The sequence below is a fragment of the Puntigrus tetrazona genome, unplaced genomic scaffold, assembly GCF_018831695.1.
Source record: "Puntigrus tetrazona isolate hp1 unplaced genomic scaffold, ASM1883169v1 S000001111, whole genome shotgun sequence".
NCBI classification, from domain to species: domain Eukaryota; kingdom Metazoa; phylum Chordata; class Actinopteri; order Cypriniformes; family Cyprinidae; genus Puntigrus; species Puntigrus tetrazona.
Genome location: NW_025048699.1, coordinates 1,762,501 through 1,784,780, shown reverse-complemented (window position 1 = coordinate 1,784,780; position 22,280 = coordinate 1,762,501). Strand labels below are relative to the sequence as shown.

The following is a 22,280-nucleotide window of genomic DNA, read 5'->3' as shown; positions in this document are numbered from 1 at the left end:
TATTTATTTCTTCATTTAAAATCAATTAAGACACAAAGCTTCAAATAATGCCTTTAAAACAAAATGAAAAGCTATAAAGTGCTCCATTTATTTTGAAATATTCAATATTTGCACAAATATAATAAAATAAAAAATGACGATGCTATAAAGTGCTCAATTTATTTTGAAATAACCAATACTTGCACAATTACAATAAAGCACAATAAAGCATTCACCCAGCAATGTAATCTCAATGAAAATAAAAAATTGGCTTTTTTATGCCAATTAAATCTAATTTTCTTAATTTCAAGCATATTTATCATACTTATCTTTTAAGTAAAATAATTTACATGTAAAAAGTTATAAAGCATTTGACTAATTTATATATATATATATATATATATATATATATATATATATATATATATATATAATTTTTTTATAAATTTTAAAATATATAATAAAATAAAACAAAATAGTATTTTGTCATGTGAAAAAAAAAATTCTATGCAACTTTCTGACTCATTTAATGTGCTATATTTTAAACATGAGTACTGTCTGTTTCTTATTTACATGAACAAAAATAAAATAATGCCCTTAAAATAATGAAACTAGATAAACTGATGTGTATTCCACCTTTTTAAAATGTTCAATAAATGTTAAAATGATCAAATTAAACGAAATTGAATTGTGTTAGTCATGCGATCCCAGTCATGCGATCTCAGCGTGAATAAAACAGCTTTTTCTGTGTCACCTAAAAGACTTATGTGCTTCATGAAACCTGAGCCAAAAGAAATACCACTGATATGCAAGATCAGATCAAAATCAGTCTCAAACTAAATGGTGAAGATGGAGCACCCCCTGCTGGACAGAGCCTTAAACTGATTTTGTGACTAGTAGTTAATTGGCTTAATGTTTTCATCTCTGCTACACTTTCTGTCTTTGAATGTTTCTTTCACTTCACATCCATAATGAGTGAAATGCAGCAGACGCCTCCAAAAACCTGTGACATGGATCTGGGGTTCACTTCACTCGTGTGATCTAGTGGATAACGGAAGATAAAAGAGCATGCTGGGATAACGGAGGAGATACGAACTCACCGGTTCGCCGGGCAGACCTCTGGGTCCGACCTCACCATCATCGCCCTGGGATACAGGAAATGATGTCATCATGACGTCAAGGTTCATTTAGATACAGAACAATAAACGGGAAACGGGAAGGGATTAAAATAAGAAGCTCATACTCTTTCTCCATCCTCTCCTGGAGGCCCCGGTGGCCCCTGAGGACCCGTCTCACCCTACAACAACAAAGACACGCTCATTAGATTTCAGTGAATGAACCAGCCTCCTTTTTACAGGATTACTGCCAAATAAATAAACTAATTCAATTTGACCTTATCCTGAATGATTTTATTAAACTGGCCAAATGAGAATCATATACCACAGAAAGCCATTTAAAAAAAAAAAAGAATTGCTAATTTTAATTTGGCATACTAAAATAACTAAAACGGAAATAAAATGAACAAAAAAAATATAGACATATTTAAAAAGATGAAAACTGACACATAATAAATAAACAATAACCATAAAAATGTATTTAAAAAATATATCATAAAATACTATCTCAACTATACTCAAATTGGACTGGATAAGAATTGTATAAAATAAAATATAAAATAAAAACTTATTTTAAAATGTGTTTACCCTGTGACCCTTTTCTCCAGGCAAGCCGGCGAGCCCATCGAATCCTCGGTCACCCTGTGAAGCACGTAAACAGGAAACAGTTCAGAATGACAGGATGTTAACAATTTATAAATCAGAAACTACTGTAATTCCTCTACGTGAGATCAAAGTTTGTGCACGGTTCATTATTGAGTGTCATGCTTTCATATGTTTGTGTTTATCTCATGTTTTACCTTCGGTCCCGTCTGTCCAGGCATCCCTCTGGCTCCATCTGAGCCGGGTCGACCCTAAGCCACGGCAAACACGATTCTCGTTCATAAACCGTTTTATACAGAACCACCAAGTTGATATTAATAACAACAAAATGCAAATGTACCCTTCTACCAGGCTTTCCGGTAGGGCCTACGGATCCCAGCGGACCACGAGGACCCTGAAAACACACACACAGGTCTCACGACAGCTCTACACTGCACTAAGAGGTCTTCGAATACTGTCAAAAGCTGAGGATTGTGGGTAATCCGTGATGCCTACCTGAGGTCCTGATTCTCCAGACTCTCCTTTCAGGCCAGGACCACCAGGAGGACCCTGGGAAAATCATATCAAGCACGAAACATATCGAACTCACTGATTTATTATAAATATCATTATTTGTACAGACTGAAAGATATGCACACAAACATACCAGAGGACCGGGGCGGCCCGTCAAACCCATGGGTCCGGTTGGACCCCTCATGGCCAGCTGTATAATAATGACACGGAGCGATTAGTTTGCGTGTGTGTGAAATAGAACGCATATTAGTGTAAGTGTGTGTTTTTACCCTGGCCTGCTGCATGATGGCTTGCATCTGAGCCTCTTGGGCAGAAACGGCAGGACCTTTATGTCCGCTGTCGCCTCCTGAACTCATGCGGAACTACAGAGACACAACCGACTCATCAGCATTTAGACTTTTAGACATTATAGCAAGAGTGGAGAATTTTCTAGATGTGTTTGAATGTAGTGGAAAATAAAATATTTAAATTTAAAATTCATTTCAAAATGTCAATATTATCATAAATTGTATTTCGTCTTCGCATTCATTTAATGATTTGTAAGTCACATGCTAAGCGGTATCCAGCAAAAAATACAGTTTTAACATTTCCTTCGAAAAAATGTTCATTATATGTCCAAACACCGTTCGATAAAATAGATACGTGTTCAAATAAATTTTAAACAAATTAAATAAAATAAATTAAAATACCTTTCAAGCATTCCTACTGTTTTAAAATATTATGTTCAAATAAGATTTCTAAAAATGAAACAAAATAATAAATAAAGAAATGCATTTTAAATAAAATACTTTTGAAGTATTCCATCTTTTTAAAAAATGTACAATAATTATATGTTGAAATAAAATAATGGGTTTAAAATAAAATAGTTGCAAAAGAGTTTCATCTATTTAAAAATAATAATTATATGTAAAATACAAATATATTAATATATATATATATATATATATATATATATATATATATATATATATATATATATAAAACTGTGTTTTCACCTAGTTTAAAAAATAAAAATAAAAAAACGTTAATTTTTAACATTAATTACGACTATAAATAAAATAAGAATAAAATAATGCATTTTAAATGAAAATGTTCTAAAGTTCTAAAAGTTTATTACTTGTAGAATAACGTTCTAAAAAATGGAAGTAGATTACAGTACATACAGGACAAATAAAGTACAAACAAAACATTTCATTCTCAGTCTAGTCCAGAGATGAATTCAGACCAGCATATTACTATTTCTATTTCTTTCAAATAAAGATAAATCAGAAATAGTCTGACTATTGACTATGAATGACTAGTAGGGTAGTATGGAGTTTCTGTGCCTTTGTCTCTGTGCTCAGTCAAATTATTCAGCACTGCCATCTGGTGGCTGAACTCAAACACTACACTTCCAAGAGAAGGACCACTGCTTTCAAAGTCAGTCTGCGCTTCATGGCTCTGTATTGATTTTCATGGGTATCTTTGGGGGGGGGGATTGAGGAGAAGTAGTGTTTAGGGTGGGGTTTGATTACAATCACATGTCGACTATAAACACCTATACAACACGGACAACATCATTTTTAACATGGTGTTTAGAACATCTGGATTTGCCTTGGAAGCGTTCCAGAACTCTCGACATTGTGCAGTCTATACACGTTCCGGAATAAAAAAAAAAGAAGCTATATTGGAGTAACAGCTGGGAAAGAGGAAATTTGGAAAAGCTGAGAGTATGGTGTGGAATTTGCGAAATGTCTCACTGCATTAACCAGCGCGTGATTGATGGGGAATCACAGCAGCAAAAGGAGCGTTATGTTTCTGATATCTCTCTGACATAATTAACACTGTTAAACCACTCTGAAAATAAATCAAGCCAGTGCGAGAACTAACGGCTCTGAACATTCATTATGACGCACTGCAGATCTCTTCTACAGGATAAAACTGACCTCAGAACAGCGGAAAAGGGGCTTTCGTTCTAAAAGCTGAAAACCGTGCAAATGTGCATCAATCAGTTGTTTTTGTGTCTTTTTAACCTGTAGTTTCTGTAAGTGTTTAACTGGTGATTATGCTCAGATTTACATACAGGCAACATCAGGACAGTCCCTGGAGGTCCTGGAAGACCGTCAGCTCCAGGCAGACCGGGGCGACCGGGAAGACCCTGTCAAAAGAGCAAAGGATTATGGGTAATGCATTAAACAGCACTGTGATCTTAATTATGTCTTTCTTTTAATCTGTGTAAGCAGGCGCTCTAAAATTAAAAATTTAATCGTGTACGGTACAATGAATTGCATCAGGAAATGTTGAGGTCACTTGAAAATGTTGATATTTAATTGTTTTATAAAATGCATTTAAAAAATAAAATAGTTCATCCATATTAAAAGGTTCATTATATGTAAAAATATATATATATATTTAGTATATTTCCAAAATTTTTTTTTTTTACATTTTTAAATAGTAATATATATACACACACACAAAAAATAATATTTATCCATATACATACTTATTTTGGAGTTTTGCATTAAAAAAGAAAGATAAGATGCATTTATTACCTATTCATATTTTTTAACATTATGTATGACATTTTTATTTATTTTATTTTAATTTTATTAAATATGTTATTTATTTAATTCATAAGATACTTCAAATTTTTCACATGATTTTCACAGCTTTATTACTGACCAATAAACGCGTTGAAATGAAATTTAATGAACAAATACTTCATGTTTTAGAAAATTACATTTCATTTAAATCTTAATTTATATAGAGAGACACACAGATAGATAGATAGATAGATAGATAGATAGATAGATAGATAGATAGATAGATAGATAGATAGATAGAATATCTCGTTTTTTTGTTGTCATGGTTACTTACTCTCTCACCGGGCTCTCCAGCACCACCTGGGGATCCCGTTGAACCTGGAGGACCAGGAAGACCCTAAAAACAACACAAGAGTGCTGTGAGGAACACATATGAAGCCATCGCAAACACACAAACACACAAACACACACGGGTGTTGGTCCGGTGAGGTCAGGCTCTAGATCACCGCTGGACTCGTTCCGGGGCTCTATTTCTCTAACTCATGTCGATCTAGTCCCTAAAGAGCCGTCAGAGCTATCAATGCTTCAGCTGAGTGAAGAGTTGCTTTATAAATAAGTAGGTCAAGAATGAAACTGTAGCAACAAAACAGACATACAGCTGTTTAGCATCGTCAGCAATAGTCACAGGGCCTAGAAAACAGATCGGCTTTCCTAGCAACTAACAAACAGTGGTGTGCAATACTATTTTTATGATGAGAAGTAAAACATCGTCTTTTTCTGAAGTAGCTTCGGGAAATACAGCTCATTTTAGCGAACCGGCTGGTTTCAGCTGATTTAGAGAATTCCGTTCAAGTTCGGTCATCATCCATAAAGTGAGGTTCGCTTTAGTGAATCAGTTGAATCAGATGATTCGATTCAACTGGTTGGTTTCGGAAGGAAAAGGTATAGACTTACTGTGGGACCCTCCGGACCGGGTGGGCCTTCGACCAGCATTCCCTGCAAGAACAGAAAAACACGAAAGCGTTAAAATAACGTGACGGGAACCACAGCTTCGGTCACCGTGCGCTTGGCCGGGGGTCTCTGTAATGATCATACCAAACAGCAGCATCAGGAAGTCTGTTAAAGCACTGGTGGCTGTTTGTGAAGCATGCGAGACAATCTTCAACATTCCAGAACCTCTAGAATGAATGTGATACAGTTGCACTGCTAAAATCTGACTGAAGGATCAGAGTGAGCGAAACAGCTCAAAATGTAGCGTAATAATTAAAAAAAACTATTTTGAAGTTTACTTTGAATTAGCAATGAAATGATATTTTACTTCATTTTGCTTCAGGTTTCAGTTATGTGGTTTTATCATTTTTATTTGTTTATTTAAAGAAAATATTTCTATATCGCTTTAATGGTTATTTATAATATTAATATAATATTTTTTATTGTTTGTTTAGTTTATTTCAGTTTGCTCACAAGGCAACATTATTTTTATTATTTTATTTAAAACTTTTTCATCTAATTATTTGTATTTTACTATGTATCCTTTGTTTAGAATCAACCAAAAGTGCTATTTAAAACCATCGCTTTCTAATAAATCATATCACTTTCTCATATCATCAATTAAGCGTCTGCTAAATACATACATGTATTTATTAAATACTGTTTAACACCGGTGCATAACATTGCCATGGACAAGGTTGTAAAATAAAAGTCAGAGGGTGTTTTAAATACATGCACAAAATTTCCATCATTGCACATATGTTAGGGAAAGTCATATTAAAACAGATCAGCTGTAACCAAATATACTGCGATCTGTATCAGGACATACAAGCTCTTTTGTCTGGAAGTCATCAGTCACGATCAATTACTGATCGAAATGCGCTTGCATGAGTTGCGTCATAACCACAATAGTGTAATTAACTCTAAAATTACAGTCACTGAGGTCCAGAGCTCAGCCTCAGAGAACTCTTAGATAAAACGACACTAATTGCATTTGTTTGTGGTAGGATCGTAGTCCAACGTGCTGCTTTTTAAAGATGCTGTGGGTCCCGGCTCTGTCCTGAAGGCATCGTCCGAGCGCGCTGTCGTGGCAGTGGGCATGTTCGCTTTGTTTTGATGCGTTCCTTACATGCCAAAAAACACAGAGTGGACACAGCGTGTGCGTTTGAGAGCAGAAACGGGAGAGAATGTGGGCGCTTGCTGCAACAAGCATGTGATTTGAGCATTTTTCTTTCTTTCTGCAAACCACATGGTCATCCTTCATTAAAACCAGCTGTCCTGATCTGCATGTTTCCTTGACTCTGATCTTCTCATCGAGCTGATCTTGTATCTCTTTAACAGTACCCTGAAAAACTAAAACGACCAACCAATTCATTTATTTAGAGCGCATTTTTATTATAGTAGAATATATAGATACAAGATATAAGGAGAGATAATCCAAAAATAAAAGTTTTTAATTTAAAATTTAATTATTTATTTAATTTTTGTAATTATTAATTTTATTTTTTTTGGTAGGTATTTTTGTAATGTAGCTCAATTTATGGTTTTTTTAATTTGATTTTGCAATATTGTTTATTTGAGTGTATAATTATTTTATTTCTTTATTTTATTATTATGGTTAACCACCAGTATTGTAATGAGTGGTTGGGTTTTTATAAAACTTTATTTATTTACATATTTACAAGAGAAAATGTGATGCATTTTTAAATCACAATAAACATTAACGTCTTTGAAATTGCCTTCATTTATAAAAAGCAAACTAAATTAAACACTAACAAGATGTTTTGCCTCATCTACATATTAAAAGTAATTTAGCGATTTTTAATTTTTAAACAAAATGGACTTCATAATATATACGTGTTGATCCAAAGTATACTTTTTTTAATTTACAGACAACCTAATTGTCCGTAATAAGATATGATATGCCCTGATGTGACTGTGAAGGTCTCTTTCTCCATCCTGATGTTCACTGATAATAAACCCAGATGTCATTCTCTCCTGCTGAGATTGCAGTGACATCTGTTTGAATTCTCCCAGCTGTTAGACATCAAGAGCCACGTGAGCAGTAGAGACTGTATTCAAGAACAGACGACGATTCCCCTCATGCAAATATAACAGAGCGGTAAACACATCTGCAAATCTGACACACTGCCGAGTCTGAAACGGAGTGACTCGCTCCTTTTGAAGTGCAAATGCAAATCAGGAGTGAATGCAGATTAATCCAGAACAGAAGACCGATCCAGGTGGCTTTTAAGACGTGTTTCTAAGATGCCCGGACACGTGCATGAATGCAAAATTGGACAGATGGGAAAGTGAGCGGAAGAGCACACTTGGAAACCTTTCATGGGGTTGACCACTTCAGGGAAAAAATCGAAGTTCGAAGTAAATGCATCCTTGGTGAGACTATATATGTATCATATAGTAAGTGATACTCACAGGTTCGATGATGGCAGGCTCTCCTTTCTGGCCTTTCTCACCCCTCAGTCCATCCACCTTTGAAAACACAAACTCCATTCAATTCAATCCAGATCAGTGTAATCAGCGCAATATAAAATACCGACCAGTTATAGCTAGTAAATAGTGCGGAAGAACGATTAATCGTGGTTAATCGCGATTAATCGAATCCAAAATAAAAGTTTTTATTTACATAATGCATCTGTGTATATACTTATATTTAATAAAATAAATTATATTTCATCCTCTAAAAAAATCTATTTTTATTTAATTGATAATTGATAGTATATTTGTTTTTATTAACTGAAATTTTATTTAATTTAGTTCGTTCCACTTCTGTAAAAAAAAAAATATATCCTCTGTTGTTTAAAGCCTTTCTGAATTATATTGAAAAGAGCTGTAAGTACGTTCTCCATTTATGTTAAAATGTTGAAACAAGAATAAAAAATGATCTTTTTTAGGTGAAATATTATTAGTTATTATTATTATTATGACTATGAGTTTGCACAGAAGTGGGCGGAGCTATAGGTCACCTGTCCGTAGATCTCGTCTGTCTCTGCGGGCAGCGCTTTATCGCCATCAGTGTACAGGTCGTCATACTCATAAATCTTCTCCAGTTCTGCGTCGGTGTAATCCGTGATGGACTCCTCCTTGAACTTGTCGATATCGATGGATTCTGCCTCTCCATCGATTCCTCCCTGTCCTCCAGTAGCAACAGACCCCGCCCCCGCGCTGGCCCCAGCACTGCTGGCTCCACCCCCAACCGAGCCACTTGAAGAAACAGACCCGCCTCCAACGGAAACAGAACCGCCCCCGACAGACACAGACCCGCCTCCGACAGAAACAGATCCGCCCCCAACAGACACTGAAGTGCTGCTGCTGCCGCCGGCTCCTTCCACCGTATAATCTCCTTCTCCATATCCTTCGCCATATCCCTCTCCATAGGTCATATCAAAACCATCATCATAACCTCCATCGACCTACACATCAGACAATACCGAAAAAAAGAAGAAAAATCAGACTACCTTTTTATTTTTATGACAAAAAAACACATATGTTGTTTTAAGGGTTGTTCCCAGTATTTAAGAATCTTAATCCTTTAGTACAATATTTTTATAGTCCTAAAACAGGCTTTATTATTTTGAGGGGTTTTTTGGACAAAAAAATCTATTTTTATTTAATTGATAATTGAAAGTATATTTGTTTTTATTAACTGGAATTTAATTTAATTTAATTTAATTTAATTTAATTTAATTTAATTTAATTTAATTTAATTTAATTTAATTTAATTTAATTTAATTTTTCTTGAGTTCGTTCCACTTCTGTAAAAAAATATATATATATTAATGCACTATTATACTCAATGATGCAGTAATTAAAGTAATAACTTGCAAAACATATGAAAGATATTTTAAATGTTTAAATATGACAAAAAAATAAATCATTTTAAAATATAATGTTTAATGTATAAGTAATTACATCTGAATTAGATTTGATCCCTGAAATCCACTTTGGTTAAAACACAACCGTAAATAACTTCAGTAACTATGCAGTGATTGCAATAATAAGAAAAACTTGGAAAACACACAAATTTATTTACAACATATTTCAAATATTTTAAAATACAATTCAAAAATATTAAATGTTACCAATAAAATCTACCGTATCTGAATTTGACTGGATCCCTGAGTTCATTAAAATCCACTTCAGCAAAATAGGACCTTAATCCATTATATTAAGCACTAAATATTTCTATATGACTGAATAGAGAAACTGTTTGGGATACACTCACCGAGGTAGAGGTAGAGCTGGAGCTAGATCCGGTACTGACTCCAGAGCTAGAGCTAGAGCTGGAGCTGGAGCTGGAGCTGGAGCTAGTAATGATTCTGGTGCTAGAGCCGGTGCCAGAGCCGGAGCTGGAAACAGAGCCGGAGGTCCCATTGCGAATGACTGTGACGGTCGAGTGCACTCTTCCACTTCCTCCTCCTCCTCCTGATGAGGATGATGATGATGATGATGATGATGTGATGATCCGTCTGTCTCCTCCCAGTCCCAAATCTATTTCACCGCCCAGTCCGATATCCACTTCTCCTCCGGCCCCGGTGCCTGTGCTGGTGATGCTGATGGTCCGGGAGCTGTCGGGCCGCAAGGTCGACTCGTCATAGTATGTTTCGTATCCGTTCTCGTATCCATCGTAGCCGTCGTACGGTTCCTCGCCAGTAGTCGCGGTAGAGCTGGAGGACGAAGAGGATGAGGAAGAGGAGGACGAGGAGCTACTCGAGGAACTGCTGGAGCCTCCTGTTCCACTACTGATAACCGACGTAACCACGCGACCGCTATCCGGAACAGACACCTGGCAACCACAGAAGACACTTCTTTAGAATAAATAGTGGAAAACGAATGAGTTTGTGAACCCACTAAGTTCTTATTTCACTTTCAATTCATCTGATCCCAGTTAGGAATATTCATGTTAAATACTACAATAGCATGTAAATGGTATCAAAATAAGACTGACCATTAGGTCTTCGGTTTCGGTTCCAGTCGCTTCATCGGTTGTCGTTTCTTCTGTCTTTTCATTTTCCATGTCCTCATAGTAGGGATATTCATAATAGTAGTTGTCATCCTCTGTGTTCTGAAGTAAAATGTAGAAGCTAAGTGTTAAAATACTGCATGAAACACAAGTCTTCCAGAAAAAAAAAAACCTGGGTGCCTTACAATTAGTTAATGATAATAATTCTACAGTGTTTTAGCTTTCGTTCTTTTGTAAGTGCATATGGGTGGTTGAAAATGTTCTGTGAAGTCTCATGGAATGAGATCATACACAGTGCATGCGTAACAACTATGTGAGAAAAATGCTGTTTAAACTTTCAAATGGAATACAGCACATCCCACCACATATAAATCTGCACATGGATCCATTTTGGCAATGAGCTGTACAAAAAAGCTAATGAATTCTGAGCCTGAGGACACGAACATGAGCTCGGCAGAGCCTCTTGAGAGTCTTTCAAGCATAGACATATCGTAATTATGGTAATTATGACATAGCACATGCCATGAATGCAACATATGTTAAGCATTTATAAATGAATATATATATGTATGTGTATATATATGGTGTTTGTTCATTTCATACTCTCATCATAATTCATGAGTTATACTCGCTGCACGCTAATTAAACAATTCAAGCAGTGGACTTAATAGACTTCTTCTCGAGTTCTCCGAGAAGAAAGAGCAAAGGAAAGGAGGGATTCCCTCCGACTGAGTCCAGCGGAAATCCATGTTCTCTCTTATCTAGCGAGAAAGAGAAGAACGCAAGGAATTCCAACCGCTCGCCGACCTCTCGCTCAGATTCACCGTTCTGCCTCTCTCTCCCTAATTCCCACACAATAGCAAGAGATAACTCATCACGTTTTTATTTGTGAAGAGGTTTCGCTGATATTTGAAGAGCAAACTCGTTTTTTGCAGGGCCGGTCAAAGGTGCAGGGGGTTTTCTTTCACGCTGCCTCCTACTTAAACCCCGCTCTCAGATTTACAGCTCCTGACACACACAAAACTGAAAAAGGTGAACGTGAGGTCAGAAGAGGGTCCTTTCCGTGCCAACATGCTGACATCAAAGCCCTGAAAGATGTAAAAGTCCATGCATGGCTGAAAACGCACCACATGCCGCAGTCACGTGCATATCATTTTGTTTTAAAGGCGTAGACAACCTTACCATATGTTGGCCACAACAGTTTTCCGATAGAAAGCTTTTTATGAGCATTACTGACAGCTTTAAACATTCGACTGCTGCTCGTTTTTTGTTTGCGTTGTTTAAAATCAAAGCATGTCAGCAAAAGCAAGGTCACGTGTTCGAGAGTTGCAAGAAAAAGTTTAATCGAAACCAGCTCGACTGTGCTGGAATTAAATATATTCCAATGCATATCTATTTTTATTACTCCGTATGTTAGAAAATATTGACATTTTCATACATTATATGTATTCGGCAATAAAATGTTGCGCAAAACCGGTCCGAATGATATGTGAATAAACCCCTCAGTGGAAAAAAACGTCAGAATACAGACGGGAATAAAACTGTACACTTTGGTGTATGCAAGTGTTGCTGAAGTATTGAAAAAGCCTTTTTAAAAAAGCCTTTAAAAATCTGCATTTTTGTAGTGCTTTTGGGAATAGGAAATGTATAAAATCAAGCAAATGACACGTAAACAAACCCTTCTGTACATTTTGGTCCGTGAAGTGGAGGAAAAAACTCACAGGCTTTAAGAATATGTGTTTTCATCATGTTTCTTTAAGAAGAAAATGTTGTATAAATCCAGGCAAAAAATATATGAAGAAACCCTTCAGTAAAAAACTGTGGTTAGGAATAAAACTGTACATTTTGAAGTGAAATAAACGACCTTTAAAGATATGTACTGTAAGTGAGATTTCAGGTCAGAAATAGATAAAGTGCAATAAAACAAGCATTTCGAACGTTTTATGTCCACTAGTCTGCGCGTCACCGATGCCTGAAAGGTTTTAGCCTGTAAACCACAAACTTTGAATCCAGCACAAACTCCAGCGCTATTGACAATACTTCGGTTTCACTTGTTGCATAGATGTAAAGTGCGAACGTGCACCTGTTGTTTACGTTTAATCCGGCATTTCTGCACTTTTTTCCCCGCAGCCAATCCCACAATTCTCTTGAGCCTGCCTTTCGCTTAGCTCCCATAGAGAATCAATTGAAAACGGTTGGCCGTCTCTGTGTTATTCGGCTTAAACTATTTTCTCATCTGTTTCGCGTGCTAAATCTCTCAGTCTTTCATTTAATGCCTCCTCTTCCTTTCTCCATAGCGCTCAGAGGATATTGGCATCTGAGTGAACCCAGATGGGCAGAGACTGAATATGAACACTCTGCTGTCTTCAGAAAATCGATCAGGCTTTTTTAATGCTTTTTTAGACAATATCTGCTCATCTTTATGTTGCTGATTTTAAATTTCTACAAGAAAGACTTTATTTAATGACCAAAAAAAAATGTCTTTTCTTTACATTGTTAACCCATGTATTTGTTAACCCAGGCTGAATTTAATGGAATTAAATATAGCAATATCTAGGCGATCATTCGCTTCTCGTACTTCAACCGAAAGACATTTTTTTCTATTATTAATACAGTATGTCAGCGATACGGATCCCAAGCGCTCTACAGGCAGAGACCTGCTCTCTCCTCTCCTCCCTCTATCACTCCATTCGTTTCTCTGACTGATGAGGTCATACGTTCGGTTGGAAAAATAAATTCTAAACAGACTGCCTGCAGCTGGGTCTTTTCCGATGAGATGGAAAGAGCCATAAAGAATTAATATGCCTGAAACACACACACACACACAAGTGTGGGCAGGTATTATTACTCCGTTTTAATTTGTCTCTCATTCCAAAGCTGAATAAATGTATAAATAGTCAAACAGCGAGCGCTTTGTGCTGTCAGATATGCCAACTGTAACACCAAAACCAGATTCACGGTAGAAGAAAATGTGAGCAGGGCTTGCATGAAATAATTTAACATTTAAAATGAATAAGCGTATCCGTTGTAAAAACCGCGGGGAATCATGTTTAAGCGCTTGGCGGAAGTGATGATTTTATTTTCGATTAAAATTTGCAAGAGTTTTAGAGCTTTGGATGTTCTTGAGTGCGATAGAAGTCAATCTCTGCTGTCTGTTTGGGTTTGGTGTCCGGGATGTCCTCGAGGCTCCTCCAGCTCTAAACGAAACAAATCTTGGAGGAAGTACAGTACATGAACTTACATATTCATCAGTGTTTGGGTCTTGGTTCTGGGGCTGTTCGGGCACGGGGACCTCACAGTCGGGGCTGTAGTGCTCACAGTAGTCAAACGCAGCGCGATGGTCCGATACAATCATCAGCTGCTGGATGTCGCCCTGAAAACAAAGATATCAACTGTTAGAACTTCTGAAGATAGCACAAAACAAGTATGGAGGATTGGCGTGTCTTTGTACTTGACACACGCCGTGTAAAAGACAAATGATCAAGCAGAGAGGGCAAAGTCTCTACTCCTTATAAGACAGGGATTGGATGCCATATTTGATTTGGTGCAAATGGAAATATAATCCATTCAATTAATAAACGGTTATACCTTACAAGGCTCACATTTACCAAGTAGTGTAACATAAGCTAATTTTTAAAAGAGCCAGCTAGAGCTAAGGTATCAAAAAAAGCTAGATAATAATGATTTATATAATTCTAAAGATTTGTGTATAATAATGCATAATGTGCACAACATTGTACAACAATCTTAGTACAAATAAAAGTATATATTATTAAAATGATATATAACGAAAAATTTAATATATTTAAAATATTGTAAAATTATTATATAAGTATATATATATATATATATATATATATATATATAAATATAAATTATTATTATATATATATATAATATTTTAAAATATTATATAACATATATATGTTATACTTTATACTTTATTCTTGAGAAACACATACTGCGAAAGATGTTTTAATGCAGCACAGAGTCAGCAGAAATGAGTTTCACTAATTAGTCATTCTTGTTTTATATAGCGGTCGAGTAAGTGAGTCAGATTACTTCAGTAACTGCTCAGACTGATTCGTAAGTGTTTGGAAGCATGCAGATGTCCAAGAACTGTTAACAGAAAAACAGAACAAGAACTGTTCGTGGGTTGCCAAACCTACCATTGAATTGTATACTAATGCACGAAGAAACAATCAACAATAATCACACAAACAGGATGAGACTACGTATGAATCAGGAAGTCGAAACAGCATGTTAAATTCATCCAAAATTCAAAACATGCATAGAAAGAGGAGAGAAACAGCTGTATTCTTTCATTTTATAACCATGGCTTTTGAAAAAATAATAAATACAGTATGGAAAAGGGACGAAACACCTGTTGCAATAGGACAGGAAACATACACACACAAAAAGTGGGTCACAGTCTAGGAGGAGAGTTGAGTCAGAACCTGACTGGAAGCCAAAACTGTCCAATTGAATTAGGGCACAATGACCAGCACCTGTACACTTATACACACACACACACACACAAACACAGACTACAAGACAGAAAACAATCCCTTACCATATGAAAAGGCAATTTCGTGTTCTACTGACTTTACAATATGTGCTCACTGAAAAACAATAATTCACTTGTCCATAATTACTATAATTTGTGAGCATTTCTCTATCATTTCCACACACACACACACACACAATCCTTTCAGTTATGACCAGTATAATCTGATTGCCCGAATGCCTGAATGCCCACAATCCTTATAATTATGTGCAATCTGATTCACAAACAAATGACTCTTATGAATCACTATGATTCACAAGCTCAGAAGTTATCCGTTTGAATCACTCTCTGTGCATATATGACAACAAAAGACTATAGTATTATTATTATTATTATTATTATTATTACAATAATTATTAATTTAATACAATAAAAATTTTGACTATATAATCTGATTCATGAACAAATAAAAAATATAAAACAGTCACAAGTTATATATGTAATATCAATATGAGATAATAAAAAAATATCTAATATATAAATCTGAAATATACACATAAAAATACTGATAGTTATAATTTTATAAGATTATACTATATTTTGAAAATAGAGCCATTTTGAAAAAAATATTTAAAAACTTGTTATTAGAGTGTTTATAACAACAGTTGTTTTTATATTTTTAGCTAATTTTGAGGGTTAAAAGTCATGTGTGTGTGTAACTGAATGAATAAAGCATCATTTATTCAAAAGCTAACGTTGCATCACCATTTTAAAAATAGTACTATTTCATTCCGTTTGTAAATGTGCAGGAAATGTCGCACTGATTTATTATACCAGTCAGATTCATATATCAGTCTAATCGGTGATTCGTCCTTGTTGTACACGCACTAATACACATTTTTCCCACAGCGATCCGTGAAAACTTGTACAAGCAGGCGGAGAAAATGTGGGCAAAGTGAGTGTGAATTCAGGAAGATGAATGTCTGGAACTGACATGAGTTTAGAGTCAAACATGAAGAGACTAGAGACACACACACACACACACACACACACACATTATCAAATGAAGGAGATTTAAATCATCATGGGAAAACAAGACAGACAGAGAGAGAGAGACAGAGAGAGAGAGAGAGAGAGAGAGAGAGAGAGAGAGAGAGAGACAGAGAGAGAGAGAGAGAGAGAGAGAGAGAGAGAGAGAGAGAGAGAGAGAGAGAGAGAGAGAGAGAGAGAGAGAGAGAGAGAGAGAGAGAGAGAGAGAGAGACAGAGAGAGAGACAGAGAGAGAGAGAGAGAGAGAGAGAGAGAGAGAGAGAGAGAGAGAGAGAGAGAGAGACAGAGAGAGAGAGAGAGAGAGACAGAGAGAGAGAGAGAGAGAGAGAGAGAGAGAGAGAGAGAGAGAGAGAGAGAGAGAGAGAGAGAGAGAGAGAGAGAGAGAGAGAGAGAGAGAGAGAGAGAGAGAGAGAGAGAGAGAGAGAGAGAGAGAGAGAGAGAGAGAGAGAGAGAGAGAGAGACAGAGAGAGAGACAGAGAGAGAGAGAGAGAGAGAGAGCAGTGCAGAAGGCTCTCCAGGCCGTGTGGAGATTTGGCTGTGAGAGCGACCAGACAGAATCAGCACAGCAAACACAGAGCAAAACAAAATGCTTCTGCAGTCCAGAAAACAGCTGAACACAGAGCTCCAGAGGACGGATTGCATAACGGAGAGAATTATGCAGCTTTTTTTCTCAGGGAAACTTTGGTGCAGGGTAACATGCTTTAAGCAAAATATGTTCAGCAGGGATACGTTAAATCGACAAAAGGTGACAGTAAAGAAATTCATGTTGAAAAATGTCTAGGTTTCTTTCATGACAATTAAACTCAGTAGCCATATAATGTAACAGGGGAAATCCAGGAGACATAAATGCAACATGTGAAACATGTGCAAACATATGTATTTACCAAAAACATTTTAATTTAATAAAAATTGCAAACTGTTTTGATGAGACAGATGGGCCTGAATTCTCACTCTGCATTGTGAGTCACAGATAGTGCTGTCAAAGGATTAATCGTTTAATTGTTGTTTGTATATTAAATATATCTATATATATATATATATATATATATATATATATATATGTGTGTGTGTGTGTGTGTGTGTAAAATACAAGAATATACATTTATAAATGTATATGCATGTAAATATTTCCAAAATATATACTGTATTTATATATGCATAATAAATATACACATGATTCATTTATATATTTTGAAAACAAAAACTTTGTTTTGAAGGCATTTAATAGAGACTGTTTGACAGCACTAGTCACAGTCAGACGCTAAATCCTTTTCTTGAAATTAATCATTTTGAGCGATTACGCAAGCACTTAAATGAGTACATGCAAATGATTATTGAATTATAGCTCATATGTTCAAAAAATGCATGTAAAATGAAATTAGCATGTCATTCTTGTGCACTATTGTTCGAAGGTTTGGCACGTTTTTTAACTGAAGAAATTACTTTTATTCGGCAAGGATGCATTGAATTGAAGTGAGAGTAAAGAAAAAAAAATTATTTCACATACATGCTGCTTTTTTTTATTTCTCTTCATCATAGCATTTTGAAAAAAATGTTTCTTGAGCGACAAAAAAGGGTCATGTGACAAAAATCAGCTCTGCATGGCAGGAATATATTACATTTTAAAGCATATTCAAATACAAAACAGCTATTTCTCAATTACTTTATTTTTTATCAAGTAAATGCAGCCCTGGAAAACATTAGCGGCTCCTTTCAAGAAACAGTGTAAGTAGCATCAGTGTCTTTCCTGGTTTCATTCCCTGTTTTTGTTCTCTTTGTCACTCGTGACATTTTCCTAAAGCTTTTCTGTAGAAACAATGACTGCAGTCATTTCTCGCTGGCTGTTGCTCTGGATTGTTTGCCAGTGTAAACATGTGTTTGGACTTGACACCAGATTCAGATCCAAAATCCAGAGCCTGCGAAATCCACACACACTCTCAAAGCTTTCAAACCGGCCCAACACACACACGCACACACATCTACTATTTTTAATGTAAACTAAATATAATCAGAGAGGGGTAATTTTAGCACAAGCTCTTTTCCGAAACTGTTGACAAGTAAGCTTTCAATTATGATTTCACCACCATCAAACGCATTCAGATGAGCCCTAACCTAAATAAAGCTTTTGGTACTTCTAGACAATATATAGTCCTTTACAAATCCCTAGAAGCTTTGATCACACTCGTCCTCCTCTATTACAAACCGAACCACCCGACTTCTCCAAAACTCGTTTCTCTGTCATCCGCAAATATGAATATTTTCAACCGGAACGAATCGGCTCTGTAAAACGATCCCTTGGACTCCAGATTTGAGCGTACAATATTTCTGTTTGCATAGCGTGCGAGGAGAAGAGACGGCAGAACAGGCGAGAGGAAAGCAGAAACAGAGGTGTACAGAGACGACGGATCTATTCTGGGATTTTTTGAGAGAAATTTATCACATTAATGTGGGACAGAAAGAGGGAGAGAGAGAATAATAGACACTGCATTGTCAGCAACTTTGAAATACGAGCGTCTTTTTGGCCAAAAGCTCCCCACATCTCTCTCTGGAGTCCGAACTAACTGTTTCAGCAGCTGCCTGTGGTGACGTGCGCAGCCAAAACACTGTACACACACACGCGCGTTTCAAATGTTTCAAAACAACACGACTTTTTTCGAAAATTAGCATCGCATGGCTGCACTCAACAGAATGGGGCGATAGACGGCGCTGCTGCAAATTAACAAAAATGGAGGAACGATCCCAGACTTCTTCTGGTAGGAAGCCCAGAGTACAACACGTTCCCTTCAGTACTTAAAAACATCTCGATTCCTCGTTCTGTCCTGCCATATTTCATTTCGACACACATGCAACATGTTCACACACACACACACACACACACACACACACGTACTGAACGCATACATTAGAGGAATCTCATGAAAACATGGCCTACTCATATACAGCCCAAAATCTCATGAATATAATTAATTAATAAAAATTTAATTGTGATATTATTTAACTATATAGCTATTCAAATCGTATTATAGTTCAGAAAAATAAAAAAAAATTTCATACCATAAATATATTAAGATTATAATTTATAATATAATTAACATGCATATATATACATCTTTTATATTTTCTGTTATTATTAAATGGTTAATAATATAATATATATATTATATATATATATACTGTATATACATATATATATATATATATATATATATATATATATATATATATATATATATATATATATATATATATATATATATATATACACTCACCGGCCACTTTATTAGGTACACCTGTCCAACTAAATTTCTAATCAGCCAATCACATGGCAGCAACTCAATGCATTTAGTAACAGTAACCACTTGTTACAACCGAGTTATGCTGAAGAGCATCTCTGAACACACAACGCTTTCCACCACACCGGGTGCCACTTCTGTCAGCTAAGAACAGAAAACTGAGACTACAATTCACACAGGTTCACCAAAATTGTACAATACAAGACTGGAAAAATGTTGCCTGGTCTGATGAGTCTCGATTTCTGCAGCAACATTCAGATGGTAGGGTCAGAATTTGGCGTCGACAACATGAAAGCATGGATCCATCCTGCCTTGTATCAGCTGTTCAAGCTGGTGGTGGTGGTGGAACGGTGTGGGGAATATTTTCTTGGCACACTTTGGGCCCAATAGTACCAATTGAGCATCGTGTCAACGCCACAGCCTACCTGAGTATTGTTGCTGACCATGTCCATCCCTTTATGACAACAGTGCACCCATCTTCTGATGGCTACTTCCAGCAGGATAACTTGCCATGTCATAAAACGCGAATCATCTCAGACTGGTTTCTTGAACATGACAATGAGTTCACTGTACTCAAACGGCCTCCACAGTCACCAGATCTCAATCTAATAGAGCAAATCTGGGATGTGGTGGAACGGGAGTGTGTGTGTGTGTGTGTGTGTGTGTGTGTGTGTATGCACGTGTTTATATATACAGACACACGACACACACACACACACACACACACATATACACTATATACAGCAGACACGATGTTAAATATTGTAATAACCCTTAAAACTGTTGAATTTCTACTGATTTGGGAGATAAATATGACCCAGACATGTTCTTCACAGTTTGTGTTAGAATCACCCACGCAAACACACTCTTTTCCGTCTAACCATAGTTACAAAGCTTGAGGTCTTGTACTTATTAGGTTTGTTTAAAAATGACATCACCGCAGCTGCTTATGACCTCATCAGCCCAAGACGCATGAATCAGGCCACATGTGATCCCCATTAGAACATGGACTCACGCTGTGGGAGAGATCGCAAAAGATTTTAACGAAGCTAGCAGCACGAAGCGCTTCACAAGAGCGACTGAATATCTGAGCGAACTCAGGACCGCAGTCACACGCGTGACACACACACACGCGCGCACACACACACACACACACACACACACACACACACACACACACACACACACAGACAAATCCAGGCAGCGTCTGGCCATTCTCAAGAGTCAAAAAACCAACCACAGAAACCAAACCATCCAATGACGTGAACACACCACACACACACACAGTGGCAGTGTCTGGAGACCTTTAAGATCTTTGCCAAAAGCAACAGGCATGTCTACCACTGCATTTTCCCTGCGTTCCTTTTGTCCACCAATCCTCCGTCAGCATTCGCTCCTTCATTTCTCCTTTTCTCCATCACTCACCTCACTTTCTCTTCTCCATTCGATTATAATGCCATTTCTGGCTCTACGGCGAAAAGCTTCTTGGTTTTTTATGCACTGAAAGATGGATTATTTAGACTGTGTTTTCACTAGGAACCATTATAAAGTTTAATTTGGAATGCTGGGACTACTGAAGCGAAACATCTGGTGCAATGTTTCTTTAATAATGTTCTCCTTCATTCGACCCGAGAAAGTTTACTCGCCCAATTTACATACAAGAGCTGCATTTAAATGTGCAATTTGTTAATTAGGCAGCACCAAATGGAACTGCAAAATATGCAAACAAATATTTATTCTAAAAATAATATTTTACTTGACTGTTTAGGGATGCAAATGTTTATGGCTGCTTTTTGAAAGAAGTCTCTTATGCTCTCAAGGCAGCATATATTTGACAAAAAATACAGTAAAATCAGTAATATTAGGAAATATTACTACAACTTAAAAAGAGCAGTTTTCTGTTTCAAAATATTTTAAAATGTAATTTATTTCAATGACGCAATGCTGAATTTTCAGCATCATACTCGAGACTTCAGTGTCACATGATCCTCCAGAAATCGTTTAATAGGCCATTTAAGAAGTATTTCTTATGTTATCAAAGATGAAAAATTATGTGCTGCTTAATATTTTTGTGGTAATGCATTTTTTGCAGGGCTCTTTGAGCTTAGAATAACAGTATGTATTTTTAAATAGAAATCTTTAGCAACATAATGTGTTTACTGCCTATTTTGATCAATTTATTGCATCCTTAACTTTTTTTTTTACAGCGTTGTACATACTGTAGGGGGAAAAAAGAAATCACAGACCAACATATTTCAACCAATTTAACGCAGGACCCAATAAAACTTAAATGTACAGTGAATGCAGTTTCATGTCTTTATGTCAAGTCTCTTGACTTTGCTCCTGTCCTTCTTTAAAAGTGAAACTCTAAACATTAAGCATTTCTTTTTTTAAATATCTTTCTTATTTTGTCTTTCAGTCAGGTGAGACGGAATGATGATACAGACTGAGCAGACAATGTGTGACTCATGCTGATTGCAACCATACGTCTGCAGGATTCTCCTACACACACACACACACACACACACACTTCTGCTGACCTGTGCACGTGCTGTGGAAACCCCCTCAATGATGTTATGAGGCATAAGCTTAACTCCTCATTCTGACCAGAACTTTCCACAAAAACATCACCTTTGCCTCTGTGTGTGAGATATTTTCCATCTGATACGAACCTAAACCCGATAACAGTGAGATGCTGCAGGAGACTGAAGATGAACATCTGCTT

The 22,280-nt window shown here is 36.4% G+C and overlaps 1 protein-coding gene across 2 annotated transcripts in view; it reads right to left on the bottom strand.

Moving 5' to 3' along the window:
* col5a1 (procollagen, type V, alpha 1) overlaps positions 1–22,280 on the bottom strand; it is an 84,564-nt gene that overhangs the window by 33,570 nt on the left and 28,714 nt on the right. For both annotated transcript variants that reach the window (XM_043234301.1, XM_043234303.1), the window contains exons 5-20: positions 13,948–14,079; positions 10,692–10,808; positions 9,969–10,529; positions 8,710–9,156; positions 8,159–8,215; positions 5,687–5,728; positions 5,067–5,129; positions 4,273–4,347; positions 2,480–2,572; positions 2,344–2,400; positions 2,193–2,246; positions 2,038–2,091; positions 1,895–1,948; positions 1,683–1,736; positions 1,223–1,276; positions 1,080–1,124 (exon numbers count right to left, since the gene is read on the bottom strand). In XM_043234301.1, the coding sequence (XP_043090236.1) occupies positions 1,080–1,124; positions 1,223–1,276; positions 1,683–1,736; positions 1,895–1,948; positions 2,038–2,091; positions 2,193–2,246; positions 2,344–2,400; positions 2,480–2,572; positions 4,273–4,347; positions 5,067–5,129; positions 5,687–5,728; positions 8,159–8,215; positions 8,710–9,156; positions 9,969–10,529; positions 10,692–10,808; positions 13,948–14,079 (1,959 nt within the window). The remainder of the gene's footprint in view (positions 1–1,079; positions 1,125–1,222; positions 1,277–1,682; positions 1,737–1,894; positions 1,949–2,037; positions 2,092–2,192; positions 2,247–2,343; positions 2,401–2,479; positions 2,573–4,272; positions 4,348–5,066; positions 5,130–5,686; positions 5,729–8,158; positions 8,216–8,709; positions 9,157–9,968; positions 10,530–10,691; positions 10,809–13,947; positions 14,080–22,280) is intronic.